General features: G+C 45.9%; 2 protein-coding genes across 2 annotated transcripts in view; one reads left to right on the top strand and one right to left on the bottom strand.

The window, feature by feature from the left end:
* Positions 1 to 552: 552 nt before the first annotated feature.
* LOC139296812 (phospholipid phosphatase 3-like) lies at positions 553 to 6117 on the top strand. The gene is made up of 6 exons (XM_070919336.1): positions 553 to 666; positions 3359 to 3516; positions 3647 to 3933; positions 4029 to 4086; positions 4970 to 5146; positions 5246 to 6117. Exons 1-6 carry the CDS (start codon positions 561 to 563, stop codon positions 5342 to 5344), a joined length of 885 nt encoding a protein of 294 aa, XP_070775437.1. The 5' UTR covers positions 553 to 560; the 3' UTR covers positions 5345 to 6117.
* A 1880-nt stretch (positions 6118 to 7997) lies between these two features.
* Positions 7998 to 21849, bottom strand: part of LOC139299564 (adhesion G protein-coupled receptor L1-like) — a 16073-nt gene continuing 2221 nt past the window's right edge. Inside the window, exons 3-25 of the mRNA XM_070922408.1 lie at positions 21303 to 21412; positions 20506 to 20520; positions 19059 to 19266; positions 17834 to 18098; positions 17388 to 17727; positions 17015 to 17308; positions 16292 to 16395; positions 15975 to 16160; positions 15827 to 15865; positions 15509 to 15689; positions 15288 to 15410; positions 14775 to 14992; positions 14472 to 14645; positions 13688 to 13900; positions 13341 to 13561; positions 13138 to 13204; positions 12946 to 13034; positions 11798 to 11966; positions 11549 to 11698; positions 11364 to 11460; positions 11136 to 11246; positions 10292 to 10312; positions 7998 to 9955 (exon numbers count right to left, since the gene is read on the bottom strand). Coding sequence (XP_070778509.1) covers positions 7998 to 9955; positions 10292 to 10312; positions 11136 to 11246; positions 11364 to 11460; positions 11549 to 11698; positions 11798 to 11966; positions 12946 to 13034; positions 13138 to 13204; positions 13341 to 13561; positions 13688 to 13900; positions 14472 to 14645; positions 14775 to 14992; positions 15288 to 15410; positions 15509 to 15689; positions 15827 to 15865; positions 15975 to 16160; positions 16292 to 16395; positions 17015 to 17308; positions 17388 to 17727; positions 17834 to 18098; positions 19059 to 19266; positions 20506 to 20520; positions 21303 to 21412 — 5353 coding nt within the window. The remainder of the gene's footprint in view (positions 9956 to 10291; positions 10313 to 11135; positions 11247 to 11363; positions 11461 to 11548; positions 11699 to 11797; positions 11967 to 12945; positions 13035 to 13137; positions 13205 to 13340; positions 13562 to 13687; positions 13901 to 14471; positions 14646 to 14774; positions 14993 to 15287; positions 15411 to 15508; positions 15690 to 15826; positions 15866 to 15974; positions 16161 to 16291; positions 16396 to 17014; positions 17309 to 17387; positions 17728 to 17833; positions 18099 to 19058; positions 19267 to 20505; positions 20521 to 21302; positions 21413 to 21849) is intronic.

Here is a 21849-nt window from a genome sequence, read left to right as displayed (position 1 = left end):
GAGACAGAGAGAGAGACAGAGAGAGAGAGACAGAGAGAGAGAGAGAGAGAGAGACAGAGACAGAGAGAGACAGAGAGAGAGAGAGAGAGGGAGAGAGAGAGAGAGACAGAGAGAGAGACAGAGAGAGAGAGAGAGAGAGAGAGAGAGAGACAGAGAGAGAGAGAGACAGACAGAGAGAGAGTTTCCCTGAGCGTCTGTTTCGCAACCAGTCCGGAGTTTTCCGCTCCTCCGTGGTGCATAACTTCAAGGTGACTGATGCCCTGCAACGAGTCAGGGCGAGCCCTGCAGACTCTGTGATGAAATTTAAAATGCGTAAAAAAAGACAACACGTGGCAGCATAATAAATACTGTGGCAACTTGTTGGTTTTACTCAGTCTCTCCGCGGCTCAGCGGCTCAAGAGCGTTCCTAAGTTTCTGATGCGAACACGTTTTTTACTCCGAGCATCCAGCCGCAGCCCGTAGTCATGTTGGATAAATGCGCCCGTGTGCCTGTCTCCAGCGCCGACCTCCAGCTCAAACTGACGGACGACAAAAGCAGCCTGGCCGCAGCAGCAGCAGGGATGGGGATGGAGAACGGCGCAGGGAAGAAACTCATAGAGATAACTGGACCGGCTTTGTCCAAAAGAAAACTTCTGGTCGGCTTGGACCTCCTCTGCCTCTTCCTTGGTAAATATCCACATATACAGCAGAAAGATCTGTTATTTCACTTGTTGAATGCATTGCTGTCAGAGCTTTGTTGATGTAGCTACGAAGTATCACAAAAGCACCTGTGCGATATCATTCATTCCAACAAAATAGTGCCAAGTAACATATCTGTGAGCTTATGATTGTTTATGATTGTGGCAAAAAGATGCTGATACAGCTCTGTGGTCGGTGTCGAGGCCATGTGGTGTTAGCACACACTAGACGCGTTAAGGGGTCTCTGTTAATGTTGTCCATCCACACATTAGCTATGTGAGCATGCATATGCAGACCATGCAAACACTTCAATCAGTAAGTGTATCTTCACCTAATCTGAAACAAAGAGTTAAATAATCAATTAGTTGATCAGCAGAAATCAATGAATCGTTTAGATCAAATTTTTCAAGCAAAAGTGCCAAATATTCTCTGATTCCAGCTTCTCAGTTGTGAGGACGTTCCCTTTTATTGTTTTACGTGATAATACATTTCAATATCTTTAGTCGTGAAGTGTTGGTTGGACAAAACAAGCAACCTGACACCATCTCTGTGGATGAAACTGTGTTTTTTTCACCATTTGCGTACATTTTATGGACCGCATTAACAGATTCACTGAGAAGATTATTGGCAGATTAAAAGACAATGAAAGTAGTAATTAGTTGCATATTCTTTTCATACAATATCCATTATTTTTTTTTAGCTTTGAAGGCTACAGGTGAACTACCTTAAAAGTTGTCATTGTTTCCTGTTTATAGTATCCCTGCGGAGGGTTAACTTCAACCACGTTGAGTTCTGTTCCGCTTTGTTTTCTTCCCTTTTTATTTAGTCAACAAAGACACTCAGCGGCTACATGTGGGCCTGCAGTGTTAGTGGAAAGAGGAAAGAGAGAGAGAGAAAGTTTTTCAAGCTCTCTCTCTCTCCATCTACATGTATCCCTGGCTTGCTTTTTTCCACTCATGCGCGCTCCCGAGCTCTCGAGCTCTCCGTGCCAGCTGGTTTGTGCATTGCCCAGGGAATTCTACAGTTTCCATGACAACCTCCCGTTCTCAGGGTAGAGCCGGGCCAGGGGGAATTGTATTTGGTATAAATAAATAAATAAATAAATGCACGATCCACTGCGCGTGGGTGTGTAGCGTGTGCACATGAGTGTAATTGTCGACCCTCCCTCCCGTGGTCCCTCTATGTGACAGGAGGCCGGTTATGTAATGTTGGCTAATTGGAAAAAGCTGGACGGGAGAGGTTGTCTGTATTAACAACAGATTGGACATGTGCATGAAGGGAGGGAACCATGCAAGAAGTATCTGTCTCTCTCTCTCCCCCCTCTCTACTGTGTGTGCGCAGGCATGCAAGACAGAGAGAGAGACAGTGAGAGAGAGAGACAGAGAGAGAGGGAAGGACACCCAGAGACAAACAGAGACAGTGAGAGGCTGGTTCTGGCTCTGGTCTGCTGCAGCATTTGCTCTTTGTTTTGTAGGGAAGAGTTGAACTGAAGTCACAAACAAACCCCCTTTCTCTCCTCATCAACAGAAATGCACACACACACACACACACACACACACACACACACATGCGCAGTTCAAACTGGGTCTCTGTTGAGCTCTGCCTACTTTACTCTTCTATTTCCAGACCCTCACATTCCAAATGGTTGTCTAACTTAGGTTCTCCAGAGAAAAACTCAGGGTTCCCACAGTTATTTTCCCTCAAAACCATTCCTCATGTGACCTCCTCTCTTTTCCTGAGTCTCCCCACGTCACATTGCCTGTCACTTTTATTATAGCCTTGAATTTCCTTAGTACTTTCATCTGTGATTAAAGCGATACTTAATGTGTGTCTGTTGGTGTGCGACAGGGATGAACAGTCAAGGGCATCATATCTGCACTGGTGCTGGGTATTGAACATGGTGCTTTTTGGGGTACTGACAGAAGTGTGTCCGTAGCACAGAGTATACAAAACTGTCACGTATCAAAAGCTGGCATAAACAATGCTCGCTCACACCCTCACTCTTCTTTTGTTCAAGCAGTCTGCAGCCATGTTAGCAGCTTTGTGAGGCTGTGCTTATTTTGTGACAATCCATCCAATAGTTGTTGAGAGTTACTCAAAACTACAGACGTCAGTCTCGTGGTGGCGCTAGAGGAAAAGTCAGGGGATCGCCAAAGTCAGTAGGGTTTGTCCTCTGGGGACCACGAATGTCTGTACAAAACGTCATGGTGATCCATCTGATAGTTGTGATATTTCATTCTGGACTTAAGTGAGTGACTGACCAACGTTGCCTTCCCTAGAGCCACGCCGCTAGCATGGCTAAGCATATTGAAACATATTGAAACACCTTAAGTTTCCTTATTGAAAGAAATGTCTGTACCTGGTTTTGGTACAGAACCACAGATGTTAATTTGGCAGTTAGTATCGAAAAGAAATCTAATGATACCCAGCCCTTGTCTGCATGTATGTATGGATAACACTGAGTGTCACATGACTAGGAGCTGGAAAGACAGACATGTGGGCGGATTCCCCCCCCGGTGCCCCTTCTCATCCTCTATTGTTGCTCCTCTTTCTTCCTCCCATGCTTCATCCCCAGTATCTCATCACAAAGAGGAATATCTATACTCCCACTGGGGATTGTTGTGATATCCTTCTTGGTCTAATTCCATTCATCTCCCTCTTCCTCCCTAACCCTGTGCAGCCTCCATCCCTTTCTTTGCGTGTGAGCTGAAGGCGGTGAGTCCTTACAGAAGGGGCTTCATGTGCGGGGACCCCAGCATCACCTATCCTTACCTGCACCGAGAGGCCATACCAGATGAATTACTAATCGCCGGTGGCATCATCATCACCGGCCTCACCGTGAGTACTCATCGTCCCGATCATCCCTGTCGTAGCAGTCATGCCATTATTCATTTTACACCATGTCCCAGCTCGCGAGGAGGATGAGGGGTGTGCACTATGACGGTTCTGACTATGTGTCCACCTCCAGATCGCCCTCGGGGAGTGTTACCGGGTTCGTTTCAGAGGCGTCAGCTCCAAGGCCTTTGTCAGGAACCTGTATGTGTCCTGCCTGTACAAGGAGCTGGGCTGCTTCCTGTTCGGCTGCTGTGTCGGCCAATCCCTGACCAACATGGCCAAGCTGAGTGTTGGGCGGCTGCGGCCACACTTCCTGTCTGTGTGCGGTGTCACCTACGCGTCGCTTAACTGCACACCTGGAACCTACGTCGCAACAGTGAACTGCCGCCAGCCTGATCACCGGCTGGAGGAGGAGGCCAGGTGTGTGTGTGTGTGTGTGTGCGTGAGTTCATGCATATGCTTTATGTAAAGTGCTTTTGTTCTGTGTTATTCTAAATACTTTTAAAACATTTTAGGAAGTCCTTCTTCTCTGGTCACGCCTCCTTTGCGATGTACACGATGCTCTATTTAGCGGTGAGTATTCCTATCTGTCTATCTCTTTCACACATTTTGTCATACACACAAACACTGGCAAACGCAATTTGACGATCACTCCAGTCTCCAATTACCATCTCTCTACAGAACGTAGAGAGTGAATGAATGAACCCATCTTCAGTCCAGTTAGCAGCAGAAAGAGAGAGAATGGAAGAGGAGAGGGAGAAAGAGGAGGACTGAAGGGAGAAATGGGACAAACAGAGACAGCTTTGTTCTGCTGTGGGAGGAGTGTGACCTCGCCTCACCGCCTCACTGCTCTCCTCTATTGTGTGTGAGTGTGTGTGTGTGTGTGCGTGTGCAAACTCCTGCATTTATATGTGTGTCTATGCAAGGGGCTGCATATGTACATGTGTGCATACAGCATATTAATGTGTGTGCCGTCTTGGCTTGCTTGTTCATGATTACTTTCTCCTTCTGTTGCCTGTCTTTATGTTACCACAGTGCTGCTTTACATTTAACGTGCGTAAATCTGTGTCTATAAGAATGATAATTAATGATTGTGTCTATATTCACATTTGAATGCATGAAGCCTCTCGCACATTCTCAGATTAAAGCCTATGGTTAGATAAATTAGTGTTAGACAGTATTTCTGTTAAACAGAGAGACTCAAAGCCAATGCTGGATCACCAGCAGGGCAAAGCGGGCAACTGCCCCAGGGTCCTAGACCCTCAGGGGGCCCCAATGGCTCCAGATTCACTGGTTGCCAATTACAGTAAGTAATACTGTATGCTACTAAAACTAAACGTCCGTCTTAAAGAGAGGTCAAGTTTGAAGGCCTCTGCAGGGTAAAGTAAATAACAGACAAAGACCCCATTGTTCTGCACATGAAATAATGTCATGTTCATTGTTGTTGTTCATGTAGTTTTACCTGCAGGCGCGGTTGACATGGCGTGGGGCTCGGCTGCTGAAGCCAGCGCTGCAGTTCTTCCTGGTTCTGCTGGCATTCTACACAGGTCTGACCCGCATCTCAGACTACAGGCACCACCCGTCCGACGTGCTAACAGGCTACATACAGGGAGCCCTCACTGCTTACTGGGTGGTCAGTATACCTTGCCTTGCTTGTCTTTTGTGCAACAGTGCATGTCCACATGTCAGCGTAAAATCTTAAGGTCGGGCATGTGTTTGTGTGTTCCCCCAGGCCTTCCACATCTCGTCCATGTTTAAAAGCTCGAGCTCAGATCTGTCTCCGACTGAGACCCTGGACAGCCCCTTGTCACCCCACCACACTGTCTGCTAAACCTCACCTCCACCAAACCCCTACACCCTCTACCAACATCCACCTGCTGCCTGTAGTCTGGTTTGGATAGACAAGAGATTTGAAGAATGTGAGACCATTTCCTGTGAAGTCAAACCACATACCTCAGTATTCAGACAGAGTGTGAGAGAGAGAGAGGGAGAGTAGAGCTTGTGAGATACTGTATGTGGCTCAAAAGAGAAAACAAATGCTCGGCTGGAGTGTTGCGCAAGCAGCCTGAGTACTCGACCCTTGCCCTGTGACTGACCCATGTGATTCTTACCTGTGAGATGAGACGACTGAATCCTGAACATAGCAACCACTACCACTCTATACTTCACCTGTAAATATATACAGATTTTGTACAACTTGAATGATACTGTAAAAGCACTTTTTGATTTCCATACTAGCATTATTAATTACCACTTTGTAATGATTTGGTACATAGTATGTAATATTTTTTATACAAACATGTTATATGTTGTAGATGTTTTTTTTTGTTTTTTTTACATAAACCCAGTGAATGTAATGGTGTTGAAGGAAAGCACAAATAGCGAGAAAGCAACTCATTTTCCCTAATGTGTTGTATCATTTAGATAGGATGTGTCGTATACGTAGTTTATTATGAGGGAATGACCATGAGAATGTCTACACAATATATATATAATCCATGTTTAAAAAGTACGGATGCTACTAGTTCTCTGACTTTTTTTATAATGCTAATGTATGTTGCTAGACTACTTACCAGTCCAAGAGCACACCGATCATTAAAGAAAAATGTGATATTTGAATAACTCATTGTCTCTTTAAGTTCAGTTTGTGACATTTAAAATACTAACACTGCATGCACATTTTGAGAATAAAACATTTGGATGTTATTGCATCATTTTTTAAAAGATGATTATTGTATATCCTCAAGTTCAAAGCTGATTTTTAAACAAATGCATTTATTGAGTTATTTGGCCACTTTTGGGCAATGCAAGAAGCTTTTAACACAACATTACAAGACACTTTATAATGTTAATATGGTGAACATGTTAGTCCGCTATGGTCACAAGCTAGTCACTAACTTTGTATGTCTGCCATTTGGTGCTGAGCAGGTAGCATGCGTTTGTGAAGAGCAACGTTGAGAAGAGCGGTTTGTCAGTAAAGTTGTGGCTGTAAAACCAAAACCAAAACAGCTGAAAGGTGCTAAAACGCTGAGCTAGAGCTGAGGGGATAAAGATATTGATTAGCTTGGCTTTATTTATTATCAGAAATTAAACTTTTTCAAAACGCTCAAAAAGGTATCGTCTGTATTTCAACTCCTAATTATTTATTAGCCCTAATTTTAATAATACAATAAATGGGTGGACCCTGCTTTACTCTGTCTGTCCTATGTTGACTGTTCCATCCTTCAGTATGCTTTCTGTGCCAGTCAGTTGAAACTGATAAAGTAAAATATTTCCCTCTGTGGTGTAGTGGAGTAGAAATATAATGTAGCAGAAAATAGAGGAACTCAAGTACGAGTATCAAAGTACAGTACGTACTGGAGTAAATATACTAATTCAGTTTTTCTCTACATCATATGCCTCGTCAGTCTCTCCTTCGCCTCCTTTTCCTCTGTAGATATCTTGTTCATTTTTCTCAAACCCTCCCTCTCTCTGTACATCCATGCAAAGAGAAAGACAGCAACATTTATTTCACATGTTTACTTGAACTTCAATAGCAATACAAGACAATCAGAACACTTGAGGTCAATATGTACAAGGATCTCAGGGGGTTGCAGAAAAGTTCTGAGGTTTTATATGATCTCTGGCTCTGGAGTCAAGAGTTCTGTTGCTATGACAAACTCCATGGCAACGAGTTCCATCACTAACAGTTAGTGGCAGGTGGAGGGAGACGGGGGCGGGGGCGGAGGTTTTGGTCTTGATGTGAAAATGTGATTGGTCAAGAGTTCAAAATCAGTCGGCGGGGATGTGTGTAAGAGGCCGCCCAGTTGATATTGATAAAATGCTTCACTGTGATACATTAATTATACAAGAATGATGTATATACAGGCACGCACTCACACATACACACATCCTTACACACACGCATGCTCATCAAGCCACACACACACACACACACACACACTCGCACGTACGCTCACACACACACACACACACGTCAGTACTTTCCTCCTACAGTATGTAGCCTTGTAAAGCCACTATAAAGTCATGCACATGTTCTTTGAAAGGATTTTTTGGCAACACACAAGTGCTTCTTTGACACACTGCTTGCTTGCTACAGGGAGGGAAAACACCCAGCCGATGAACCAATAGAAACTTGGACGATGGGCAAATAAAGATAAGCACTGATGAGATGGGAACGACACAGCAGGGTTTCAGGGAGAGAACAGGGAGAGGAAGAGGAGGAGGAAGAGTTATAAATGGATCACAGTCATAGAAAAGTAACAAAACATGAAAAGGGGGAAGACTCGTGGTGATCGGAAGATAGAAGCAGGGAGGAGCCATCACTGTCATCATCATTACCTTCATCATCCATCATCAATATCCTCAATGGTGTTCTCATAATCATCATCATCATTTCCATCAGTTTGATCATCATTATTTTGTTGTTATCACCATCTTCCTCCTCCTGCCTGGTTTCTATGCCCCGATCACCACCGCCCTAGTCACAGGCTCGTCACCCGCTGCATCTGTCCGTCGTCTCCCTCAGAGGCGGGCTCTGCTGAGTACACTGCCTCTCCATTGGACGCCAGCGGCGGCGGCTGGTAGAAGGTCTGCAGGTGATTGGGCCGAGGGCCCAGCGGGGGTCGCCCCAGGCTGTAGGGAAGTTCCAGGGAGGGCCGCTGGGGTTGGCCAGTGGGGCTGACCTCTTCTGGACCTTCAGGGCTGCTGTCGGGGTACGAGAGGGTCGGAGGGGAAGTGCGGGTATAGAAGCGAGGGGGGGAGCTGCTTCGGCTGTACACCTGGGGGGAGTGACGCGAGTAGAGATTGTTTGGAGGCGAGTTAGTGTCTCGAGGAGCAAAGATATTGGTTGGGGGAGAGCTTCGAGGGAAGATGCTGAGTGGCGGCGAGCGGCGGTCTCCAGGGTAGAGCGGGGAGGGGTTTGAATCTCGGGCGTAGATAGGTGAGGAGTCAGGGTCAAGATCGAGGTCAGGGGTCAAAGGCAGAGCAAAGCTGTCAGAATCCTCTCGTTCGCCATGGTACCGAAGAGATCCTCTTTTCCTCGAGTCGAGACCTCCATCTTTGCTCTCAAACAGGAAGGATTCCTCCCTGTCTATATCCATGCCTCCCCTCCACACGTCCAGTGCTCTATCCTTCTGTTTCTCATTCTCTCGTTCAATCCCTGCCCTCCATCCATCTCTGTCCTTCAAAAACAAGGATTCATCTTTCTCCCTCTCCTTCCCGCTTCTCCATCCGTCAACCCCAAAATCTTGCTTCTGAGTTATAAAAGTCTCTTCCTGCTCTGTCTCCGCTCCTCCCCGCCACACCTCCATCCTTCCACCCCTCTTCTCCAGCAGATGAGCTTCCTCCCTCCCTCTCTCCATTCCACCTCTCCATTCGTCCATGTCTCCATCTCTCTTCTGAGAGGTATAAGACTCCTCCCTCCCTCTCTCGGTTCCTCCCCTCCATTCGTCCATCATTCCGTCTCTTTTTAAGAGAAATGTCTCGTCCTTCTCTCTGTCCTGGCCACCTCTCCATGTCTCTATGCCTGCCTCCCTCTGTTTCATCAGCAGTGGCTCCTCCAGAGCCTTGTATAAGGGCTCAGATTCCTGTGGGGGAGGGGGAGGAGGAGGCGGGAGGGGCCTGTCCCGGTAACGATCCCTGTCTCTCTCCCTGTCTCTGTCCGTCCCTCCGTTTGAATCCACTGTGTTGCGGTGGCGGGACAGAGTGCCAGGGGTGCGGCTGAGGGTGGAGTAGGGCCGAGCCTGAACATCAGGGGGGCGAGCTTGCTGCCTGTCCTGGAGCCCGCGGCGACCCAGAGTGCCTTGCAGCTGCGACCTGTCCCCATCTTTAAGCAGCTCACGGGACTCCGAATCTCCAGGAACACGTGAGTGTGACCAGCCATCTAAGCGTGGCGTCGTGGCGTGATCTTGTCCACGTGTCTCAGCGTCTTGTGTGTGGTGCCTCGTGTGCGCCCATCCCTCTTGTGCGTTGTGCCGTGTGTTTGGCTGCATGGTGGCAGCCCAGCCCTCTTGAGGTGGCTGCGCGTGCCGAGTTAAAGTGGCAGTGTGAGTCAGAGCCGTCCTGTCGTGGTGGTGAGGCCTCGCCAGGCTTCCGTAGCGCTCAGGAGGAACAGGCATGGGAACTGAGGGCCTCAGGTTGCTCTGCACCAGCTCTGAGATGATCATCTTTTCCAGCGCTGCTGCATCAGACAGGTTACGACGCATTCCAGCACCGCTGCCCAGATCTGTGGCCCCATGAGGGGTGAGGAGGGCTGGGGAGATGTCATCCCCTCCTATCCCAACTCCTCCCTCCCTCAGAAGGTCAGTGCTGCCCACCACTCCAGCTCGGGACCCGGGCGTGGTTCCCAGACCGTGCAAGGTGAAGGTGTTGGGCGTGTAGCCTCCGTTGAGACACACACTGTCCAACCCGCAGGACTCCTGGCTCTGGGACACATTAACCTCTGTTGGAAGAAACAAGAAGATGCCAATTACCAAACAGGAATAAAAGATTGACATAATGAGATTTACACAAATGAACGTATGAATGAATGAGCAGAGTTTAGGGTTCATGTGCCAACTGAGGGTGTGGCTTCACCAAGAAGATTTGGATATTAACAATATACTTTGATGAAATGTTCGGTTATGTAGCCACATGGAAGAGATGTATGTTATGTGTTCATGGTCTATGAATAATTACTGTGTGCAAACATTGCACAGATAGTCTATGAACTGAAGCACAGTGCACGAGGAAGTGGCGCTCAATGATTCGAGTGAGCACAATAAAGGAGAGCTCATACTCTGCTTGTTTCTGAAGGTTCCTACAGGTCCATGTTAAGACAGAGAGACAGAGAGGGAGAAAAACATTTAAAAGACAAACATTTCAAAAACTAAAAACAGAACATCACAAAAACATTTGAGGAGCTTTTAATTCGAAACATTCATAATGTACACAAACAGAAAAGTGACATATTGTACTGGGCAAAAGTCTAAGGCCACTTAGAGAAAAATCAGGCAGTAGGGCCCGATCAATATATCATCCGCCTGATATTATTGCCCAATAATATCTATGTGTCCTGCTCTGTACACATTATGGTCACACATCTGAAATAACTACATTTAAGGGATCCTGTTTTTTCATGTAATGAAAAATCTGCTGACATATCGTTATTGGATTTTTAAAACTCGAAAATATCGCCCTCAAAAATCCAGTATAGGTCAGGCTCTATTCAACAAGCAAAACACAAACAAGTAGACAAAGTCAAAAGAGGAAAGTTGTCAAAACTGTTTCAAAATGGATGTCAAAATTGAACACTTATTAAACGTCCTTGTAAATTGATGCTTCTTTCAATCAGGAAACTGGAGGGATTGACTGCTGGATATTCATTTTTGAATGAATTTCTCTGTAACCTTGTTGCTACAAGCTGTTTTATAAGCTAATAAACTCATTTTTAATGAAATAGTTACTAGACATTTTTCAGTGTAGCATAAGACTTTTGCACTGTAGTAAGTAAAAGGACAGTGAGCACACATAAGTAAAAGGACAGTAAAAGAAACCAACATGAAGAGGGAGAGGAAGTAAGCTGTGTCGAAAATGTAGACACAAAATCAGGACGAGTCACAGAAAGTTGTGATGAAATGTACCTGTGGAGGTGAAGGGCTGAGTGTATCCCTGGGCCAGCATCGTGTCATACGGTGAGGCTCCGGCATGAGTCTGCAACACTGGATTAGTAAGGAAATGGTTCCCCAAAGCAGCTGAGGATGGACAGCGAGAGAGTGAGAGAGGGAGAAAAAAATTAATGCAACATTCTTTAACAACAGAGGAGGCCAAGCTGAGATTTAAAAGAAAAAAAGAAAAACAGTAACCTCTACCTCGGTTAAGAGTAGGGGTGTTATTAACGTCTGCAGCGATGAAAGACGATTCAGTTTGCCTGCGAACAGTGTCGTTCCACATCCTCCTGATGCGACTCTGGGACAGAAATATTCCACTCAGGGTCAAAACTGACTCAGACACAGAGGGAAAGAAAGACAAAGAGGTACAGTGTATTGTAATCTACCTGTCTGTTAGCAGTAGCTCTCCGACTCTGGCTGCTGGTGTAGCGGCTGTTGGACCGCAGGGCAGCACCCTTCACCGAGTCCGGAGAGCTGGAAGAGGACGTGGCGCAGCATTGTGAGAGACGCAGGCATCGGCCGTAGTCCTTCTGACCCTACACACAATATTTAAACAAATCTGTTTAGTCACAAAATGATGCCGTTACAGACAGATTCTGGCAGTTACATAATGGCACATTAACACAGAGACGGACCTTTCTGGCGAGGGTGCAGTGCAGTATGGTGATGAGGAGGCCCTGGGCGGTGTTGAGGGAGGAGAAGAGGTAAGCCAGGAGGAGAGACGGAGCAGACAGGAACATCAGGCCTGAGGACCAGGTGACGCTCTGCAGGAAGAGCAGCGTCAGGGAGCCCACCGCCCACGCCCTGGAGACACCAGAGGAGGAGGGACACGGGATAAATCGCGTTTCATTTTCATTCTAACAAGCAAGAGTTCACTCACCTAAATCTGTTCGAATGCTTTTCCAATTTGATTTTTTCAGGTCCCTGTGCTTAAAATAGCACAGAGAAGGTTTAACTGTGCTTCTACTTTACAGCTCAACCGTGGACAAAAAGAGAGCTGGGGCGAGTGCAACTAATATTAATGTCTAGCAAGTTCAAAGAGGACCTGCACACTCCCACTTCTATCAGAACGCCACCATCCTCAAGCTCCCCAGAGCTTAAATAGACCCTGAAAAACTACAAGTAAAGGAGCATTCTGACAAATGTTGGTGTGCAACCACATTTTTTTATTTGCCAGACATTACTAACACACACCCTTGCTCTCTCTGCAGTATTTCCCCTCTATTTTTCATTTATACAGCATTGCTAAGGTTTGACCTTTACATAGACTATATAGACTCCTGTAGTGTATTGTGTTCTGTATCTTGAAACCATTCAAAATGCTGCAGATTAACAAAATGCTTTACTAAGACTAAGACAAAAGAATGACCATGTTACATCTGTTTCATGTGATTTACAGTGGCTCCCTGTCTCAGCTAGGGTGAGCCTTAAATATTCTGATTAACTACAAATCTCTAAATGGACTAGCTTCTTCATAGATAACAGACTGCCTCCAGCTCAAGAGACAACTCATTTTCAAACTCATTTTTATAGTTTTCTTTTCATTTTTAATTTTTAAAATATGACATCCATTAAAATAACTTAATAAAATTACAAATGCAACAGGGAGGTAGGGAAAACATAAGTAAAGTTTGTTTTTATCAATCCAGGTCCTTTTTGAGTTCATAAATCCAACTTTACTGTCTTTTTCCAATGACTATATGATTGGAGCCAAAGCTACTGAAACACAATGAGCTCTTCACATAATCACCCACAACGGATCAGCGTGAGACACTATACTTACCTCAGGTTGTCATGGCGACTGGAGTCTGGCTTCAAAGCAGCAGTGCTGTGCATCTTATGTAAGGTCATCACCAAGACAACCAGGTTCAACTGAGGCCAAAAAGAACAAACACTGTTTAATATCTATTCATTAATAATGACTCGATGTGACGTTATCACACACTGATAATTAGAAATATATGTAAATATGCACCGTAATGACGACAGCAACAGGTCCAAGGAAACTCCAGATGAAGTAATTGTCTGTTCGCAGCCAGCATCTACACACACACAAACACACAAACAAATCACAGTAAAATAAGAACCTCCAAAATAACAAAGTCAGTCTGGGAGTTGACACAAGACTATTCAGATGTAGGAAAGTAACTGTTCCCATTCAAAACCAAGTCAACTTACGCAGTTTTTGAGCCATAGCCTCTGAAGTCTATGGCTGCGGACACGGCCACCACCAGCCCGGGAATGGAGTAGCCACACAGGTAGAAATACTTCCTCCTGGAGTTACGGCCCTCAAATACCTCACGCTGCAGCAAGTACAGTTCCACCCCCTCCAGACACAACCAGCAAAACACAGAGAGCAGCGAGAAGTGCAGCAGGCCCGCAATGATGGAGCACACAACCTGGACATTTGGATAGAGAAGGAGGAATATTTCAAGAAATGCTTTAAAATACAACAGTAAGTACTAAAATGTCCATCCACTCAGCTACTCCTCTATTCTGGTTTTGTCCAATATCAAAGCACTCACTGTGTATTGAGTCTTGTTGGCACCCACAAGGAAGAGCAGTTCAGTGATGAGCAGGTTGGCCCACAGGTTGCAGTGGATGGTGCTGTGGTCTGTGTGCCAGGGCGCCCCCTGGCAGCACAGGGTGGTGAGGCAGGTGGCCAAACACACCAGTGCCACAGAGATGCCAACCCAGGACACCACATAGACGAGAAGCTCTTCTACGCCGACCCCGAACTGGTAAAGAGAATCAGATAGGAAGGTAAGCGCATTTATTACCTGATCATCAAGACAACATGTGCTGACGCAGGTTTGTGAGCGCGTGTGGCATGCTCGTGTGTCTTTGCCTCTGGTTGCGTGTCCCTGTGTGTTACGCAACATCTATTCAAATGAATAAAATCACACCCAACAAAGAGAACATCTTGCAGAGAAATGCTTAATTCAATTTCATGGCCTGCAGCTTTTATCACCCCCTCTCTCTTACAGCTACGACCCACAATTATCACCCCCTGTGCTTGATTTTTAAACAACATTTTGAAGAGCACGGTGGGGGTGAAGTCCAACTGTGCTGCAGCAAGTGGGTGCATGAGGGTGGAGTCAGGAAGCCTTTGGTGGTCGGATTTATTGAAGTTTCAGCTTGGCACCTGGCCATCTAAAAAGGAAACTACAGCACCACTAATGTTTAACACAAGCCTTTAAAATTCTTAATCCTTGTCCTTCTGTATGAGAGAAGGCAAAAAACACACACACTGTAGCCTTAAAGAATTTAACACCGTCACATGTTACTTTTGTGGTGTGTGTTACTTACAGCGGGTTGCTGATACGTCATGAGGACAGCATAGCTGGACAGGTGGTTGCAGGCGCAGGTAGTGTGTGTGTTGTTGGTGTGTAACAGGCGGCAGCCCTGTGTAGACCACCTGCCACTCCCAGAAACCCCTGATGCGTTCCAGAAAGAGCAGTTGGGGCCAAAGTGGTTCTCCAGCTGTGGAGACAAGCACGCCGAAACACATATTAGTGCCTATGAAGAATATTTACACCAGATTCTGCACAAGGTTAGGAATTTGCTCATTCTGAACATTAACTTTTGAGGTGAACAGATTTCCAAACAGACCTGCAGGTGCCTGAGAGTGAAGACCACCGGCTCGGAGAGGTACACTCTGTTGGATCCTCTGTGCACAGAGGCGGAGATGACGTGGGAGTTGACCACCAGGCTCTTACGCCTGGGCTCGGACCCCTGGCCCAGCCCCAGCCCCAGCCGCAGAGTCGAGTTCTGGGTGGTCAGGAAGGAGCCCAGGTTCTTATAGAGAGTGAGGACCAGCTTCACCTGGCCTGCAGAGGAAACCACAGAGGGGAAGGAGACATAGTGAAGAGAGACAGAAAAAATGTCTGTGTATTTCCACCATTTTTTCTGTACTTGATTTATCACATTCAAGATGAGACCGTTAGACTTTCATCTTATATTTTATAATGTGGGTGTAATGGGGTTTTGATATGTGGAGGAAAACTCTCCCACAACCCGTTGCTTGTCCTACCTATGGTTTACTACCCCAGGCAACATGCTTTATAATACTGAGCTTTCACTGTACAAAACGATTGATGATTAGTTCTGTTGTGTGCCACGGACCGTTGTTGCTGTACTGTTGCAGAGCCAGTGCTGATATCTGTAAGATGCTGTCGCTGTCGTAGGAGTGAGGGAACGTCAGGTCCTGTATTTCTGCCTCTGTATTTAGCACATACACCTCCAGATCTGCGCACACACAGTAACACACACACACACAAAAGCTTAGAAGAACTGGCAAGTTCCACAACGTGTAGGGCAAAACAAGAAAAAGAAAGGCGACGTACCAACATTTGGTGCCCTGTCACTGAAACGGCCTTCATAGAGATTGTTAGCCAATAGAAATGCTCCTTTCTCCACTGCATCTAACAGCAGTGATGCTGAGCGGGACTGGTCAACACTGCTCATATCAGCCCAGGACACCAGAGCCTCAGGACCCAACAGGTTATCAACTGTCTGAACGACCGCCTGACAGAGAGAAAGACAGAGATGTTTTATTCCGTGGTATCTATCTATCTATCTATCTATCTATCTATCTATCTATCTATCTATCTATCTATCTACCTATCTATCTATCTATCTATCTATCTATCTGGCTGTCTTACCTGAACATAAGCTCTACATGTGCGTTCCCTCTTCTGCAGCTGAAAAGAAGAAAAACATCTATTGTTAGAATCATCATCGCTGACATTTCCTCTTTCATTTCCAGGAAAGGTCAAGTACACATCCACACTGACAACAGGAAAAATGTACCTTGTTGTAATTGCGTGCTGCTGACTCTTTATTGGCTGGTCTCAAAGCCTGGAGCTGTGAGTCCAGGATGTCCAATAGCTGCTCAATTAGCCGGACGGACATGCTGACATCACCGGCATAGATCCGCCCCCGGGTCAGGTTGACCAACTCCCCGGCGATGTTGGCCGCGTTCTCTCCGCTCTTAATCTGAAGTGAGGCGGGGGTGTTTATAATGTCAAATATTTTGACATTTACGAGAGCACTGCTTGTTGACTGGCTTCAGGGCATTTGCACAGTGTGTGTGTGTGTGTGTGTGTGTGTGTGAATGTGTGACTAACCTTCTGTGCAATTTGGCTGACCCAGGGAGAGGTGCAGTTGGAAAGGTCAGGCCCTCTGGAGCTCCAACCCACTGGAGACTGCATGCACTGATAGGAAGCTATACCTGCAGAGACAGACAGGGTGACACAGACAATCAGAAAGAGAAAGGACAGCTCGTGTCTTACAGGACCTGAGGTGGTTTGCCACTCCTGTTTCTCTTTGCACACTGTCCAGCATCTGCACTGCCCTTTTTTTTAAACTTTTTTTTTTTGACAATTTCTAGTAGCAGATTCGAACAATCAAATGCATTGTTTAGAACTGCGGCTTGATTAAATGATTGATTAACATGAGAGACAAGGCAGTCAATCAAATCTGACTGAAGTTTATTTGAATATATGTATGAAATAAACTAAAAATGTTCCTAAAAACATGGGCAAAATGTGTGTCTGTTGGAGTTCGCAGAGGGACTCCATAATAAAACATGTCCAAACTACTCAACATGAATAGGACGAGGCAAAATGTACCACAGGCTTATCTACATAATCTACATACACAGCTTTTCCTCAGAGGGAGCGCTGGGCTGAAGACAGCTGCACAGCCCACTTTGTCTTAACACTATAACCTCTTTCTTCTTCTCTCTCATCTGTAGTTCAAAGAGAGGACATCGGACTACATTTCAAAGGGAAACAAGATCTAGACACACACATGCAAATACCACGCACACACACAAACGCTACACCTACCCAGTGACCCTTTAGGGCAGGGCCTCTCCACTGTCTCTCCCTTCAGGGTGGGTGGCCACTGAACTCCTCGTGCCACCCGGCCCTCACATCCGCCCACCTGACCGGGGCTCCCGGGAGCCAAGGGGACACGCAGAGGTGGACGTGGCGTCAGAGGGACCATAGCTGTGATTGGCCGCTGGTCAAAGGGTCCTCGGTTGATGACGCCAATTGGGTGAGAGGCCGACGGCCGCACTGGGGTCAGCGCGACAGTGGCTGTGTAGGAGCGGACGGTCGTCATCAGAGAGGAGAGGGGACCTGGAGGGACGGAAAACACTGTTCATTCTCTAGTTACATCACATATGTGCAAATACACAAGTGCACCTGTGCCACAAACCTTTAGTGGGTGGTGGCGGTGTAAACTGTAGTGGGTATCTCAGCACGTAGTAGTTATTCCACACATACAGCTGGTTGTCTCTGGGGTTGTAGTCTATGGAGGAGATGTACTGGTAAGGGTTGGGGAATGGTATTTGAACGGGCAGCTCCTGTCCACGGCTGGTGTCGTAGGCGTAAACCACCATGTCACTGCCGACTCGGCCCTCCGCCTGTCCCTCATCGTCCTGGAAGACGGAGCGCACGGCGTAGAGCACGCCACAGGCCATGAAGGCGTTGCTCGCCCCACGCTTGTCAAAGCCGGTGGCCCACGTTCCCTCGAAGCGCAGGGTGTACGGGTTCACCTGCAGGACAAAAAGGAAGATGAGAGAACTCAGCTATAAAACCCTACTTCTACTTCCTTCTTTTTTCTTTCCAGTCATCGATCTGTTTTCATTCCTCCTACTGCACCTGGCTGACTACAATGCGTCCATTATTGGCTTCAGTAGAGTAGATCACCCAAAGGCCGTTCTCGTCCACCGCCAGATCGATGTCTGACTTCCCTCCCCAGCGGTAAGGCGAGGTGTCGTGGTAGTTGGCATTGACCACCACTGCCTCGCCGCTCTTGATGCGTGTCCGCAGGTCATACTTGACCAGGTTGCGCGTTCGCTCCTTGTTATAAAACACAGCTCCGTCATACACCACAAAGCCCGTGCCGTCCACACGGCTAGGCAACCTAAGACAGAGAAAGAGGAAAAATGTGTGGTGTACATGTAAATGTACGACTTATATATGGATGTAATTCATGTTCAATTACAAAAAGAGAGTTGAAGGCCTGAAAACCTACAGGAAACACATGAACACACAATCTTTTTCTTTTTATGTTGCAACAATTTTGGTTATTTCACGTGAAAGTTTGTGTTTTCATCTGCGCTTCTCTCACAGGTTTTACGTGGGCGGGGCTCAGTTTGAAAAAGGTGATGTCACATACATGACAGTTCTGGGATTGCTGGCTCATGCCAGGCCACTGTTTGTGTAATATTCATAAATATAACCTAAGGATGATTGTTTTTCAGAAAGATTTCAGTCCTGGTTGAAGTGGCAACACCTTTGGTAACATTAAGAATGTTTTAATAGTACAACAGCCCGAGAGTTTCAGTAGAAATAAATGAATAAATCTGAATCTGGAAAGGCACTTTGAAGACTTTGTGAATCCCTTTAATTTCGTTTGAAGCCAGAGTGAGAATGACGGACTCCGCCACCGACAATGCAAATTACTATATAGAGAGGTTACAAATGACTGTTAACACATTTAATGTATATAGCAGAAGGCAGGTTTAATATGATGAACATCTTGTTGCTTGCTTAGTAATAGACACTTAATGTTACAGAGATACACTTAACATTTGAAACCAAGTTTTCAAGGACTCTCATTTGGAAAGTAAATGTTTGTCTATTCCAATTTTGAATTGATTGAACGTGAAATTAGCCCCAAAGAGCTGGCATTTGCTATTTATATCAATTAATTCTTTTGTTTGTTTGGATGAATTCATTAATCATTTAATCTATACATTTTCAAAAAAACAACAAAAGAAATGCCAGTTTTCAGAGCCCAAGGTCACATCTTTAAACTGCTTGTTTGGTCTGTGTTTTGACTATTTTAGCAATACATACAGCACACGCAGACATCACTCACTTGTAGGTGGTGGTGACTCTGTTCTGGCGGTAGTCGTCCCAGGAGGCGTACTCATACAGCACCTCTGTCCTATATGGTGTCCAGGGCATGACGTACAGCCTGTCACCTGCCTGCAGGGGGTCCTTGCACCACGCCCCCGACTGATGCTCCGCCTCCAGGAGAGAGGAGGCCGGCTGGATGCTGAGCAGGGAGCCGGGACACACGAAAACTGGAAAACGGGAGTTAGGAGGAGTAGACAGCAGGATGTGAGAAAGAAGAGAAAGAGGAAGGGAGGTGAGGGAGAAAAAAAGAGTGGAGATAGTGAAGGCAGGTGCAGGGCGAAAATGGATCAATGCATGAAAAATGGATTGAATTAGATGCATTTGATGCAGCAAGAAGAAAAAAGAATGAAGAGAAAAAGAGAAAGGGATTTAAAACACCTGTGCTGATCTCGAGAGGCAAGCAACAGAAGAGACGTAAAAGTGTTGAAAATCACACACTGTTAGTGTGTGTGTGGTGAGTAATACAACAGGGACACTGCAATGAAAGGTGTGTGTATATTTATGTGCTTTGTGTGTGCATGCGTGTGTGTGTGTGGGTGTGGGTTAGTGCAAAAAGAGTGAAAAAGAGTGTGAGGTAGAATCAGGGACGCAGAGGGCGGGGCTAAATTTTGCCTTGAAGTGAATGAGAGGGCAGGTTAGTTTACGCCGAGCACAACAATTGGTCCACCCACATGTCAATAACTGTATGGGACACATATGTATACTGTACAGTCTCACACTGGCATGCAAATAGGCATGCACACACACTCACACACATAAGCAGTGCTTGGTAAGCACACATCCAGACGGATATATAATCACACACATTTGGTCTTATTTTTCCTATGAAGATAAATAAGGGGCTCTTCCTATAAGGGAAGAAAAGGGAAAATAAGCATGAAGAGGATGATCAGACAAGAAGGAAGGGTTGGCAGGAAGAAAGATAGAAAGAAAGAAAGAAAGAAAAAAAAAGAAAGTTTGTGTGTGAAAAGGAAATAGAGCAGAGAGAGCAAAGAAGGCTGTTTATGTTTGGGTGAGCAGTTGTGTTTATGTTTGTGTGCACCGAGCGAGAGAGATAAGAGACAGAGAGATCAACCAGGAGCAAGAGAGGAAGAACAGAGGAAGAAACTGGAGAGAGAAAGATAGCAAGGAAAACGAGAACAGAAGAGAAACTAGGTGCAGAACCTGGATAAAATTGGATAAAAGGAAGGGTTTCCATACAACAATAGATGGATAAAATGGGGGGGGGGGTGGAATAAATAACCGAGTAGGAAATGAAAAAAGGGGGGCAACATCCAGCATGACTACGAAACAACGTCCTAGGGTAGGAGGAAGAGAGAAATGGCAGGAGAGAGGAAGATAAGGAGAGAAAAGAGGGGGGGTCGGGGGCAAGGAGAGATCAAGATGCTACAATGTATTGTCTTTACCTTTTTGGTCCACTTCTACTCAAGCATAGGAAAAAAAAAAGAGGGAGAGAAAGAAAGAGAAGTCAGAGGGTGAAAGAAGGGAAGTAAAGAGAAGCAAGAAAGCAAGCAAGAGAGAAAGAAAGAAAGAAAGAAAGAAAGAAAGAAAGAAAGAAAGAAAGAAAGAAAGAGAGAATTGCACAGATGAAGACTTTGGAACTCATTCTCGCCACAAACATTATAGTTCACATAAAAGAAAGAAGAAGCACAAGAGACCCAGCATACTCCCCTCCTATCCTCTCCCCCCCCTACCGCCCCCCTACCCCCCCCCCCCCCCCCCCCTCCCTCCACCTCCCCCGATCTCTCCTTCCCTCAATCAGGCTCCTGTGGAGAAAAGAGAGCGACTCCTGTGGCGTGAATCTGAAAAAGAAAACACACACGCATGCACGCGCAAGTGCACACGTGCACTCTCGCACACACACACACACACACACACACACATACACACACCCACAGACAACAGTATGCAAATACCCTACTGTTTCCCTCTCTGTACTTTCTCCATCCAACTTTCTTTTAGTATTTCACACATACACACACACACTCCCTGAGAAAAAAAAATTCTATCCATCAATCTCTCAGGGATACAGTCGACATCAAGGGTTATAAAAACAAAAACACCTTAAACCTAAAATGTAGCTGACAAAAATAGGTTAAATCTCTGTGTTTTGCATGCACATGCACATATGTGCGTGTAATCATGTTTGTGTGTGTATGTATGTGTGTGTATATGTGTTTATATACTGTATATGCATACTTACTGTAAGGGACGCACTCATACTGGATTTCCAGGTACTTGTATGTTCCAGGACAGGGGTCTGGGAAGACGTCGACCCCTGCAACCACCACACACTGGGTCCTGTTGTTACACCTGGAGGACAGCAGATGGATGGATCGGTGAAAGCGATGATAGAATGAGAAAACAAAGAATAGAAGGAGAGTGATTAACAGACAGGAAAGGGGAAACAAAGGACACTCCATTTGTCTACTCTCCCTCTCCCTCTCGCTGAATATTGATCAGTTCTTCTAGGAAAACACTGCTGAGTACACAGCTAATGGTGCAGCCAGGCACTCAGACTCAGCTGGACAGATTACTGCACTTGCACGTACACATGACTTACAACACAAGCATTGGCTTTGTCTAACGTTTCCTCTGACATGAATCCACATGTGTGTACAGCAGTGCACGAAACAGTAGATGCTCTCATTGATTGGTTTAACTGCTTCCAAAATGTTTGCACATACTCAAATCACACAAGAATGACATTACAAGTTACGTCTTTGCTGTATAGTTTAAGCTAAGTATAA

This window comes from Enoplosus armatus, chromosome 2 (genome assembly GCF_043641665.1).
Source record: "Enoplosus armatus isolate fEnoArm2 chromosome 2, fEnoArm2.hap1, whole genome shotgun sequence".
Classification (NCBI taxonomy): domain Eukaryota; kingdom Metazoa; phylum Chordata; class Actinopteri; order Centrarchiformes; family Enoplosidae; genus Enoplosus; species Enoplosus armatus.
Note: the sequence above shows the minus strand (reverse complement) of the source record. Positions and strands in the feature narration are given on the sequence as shown.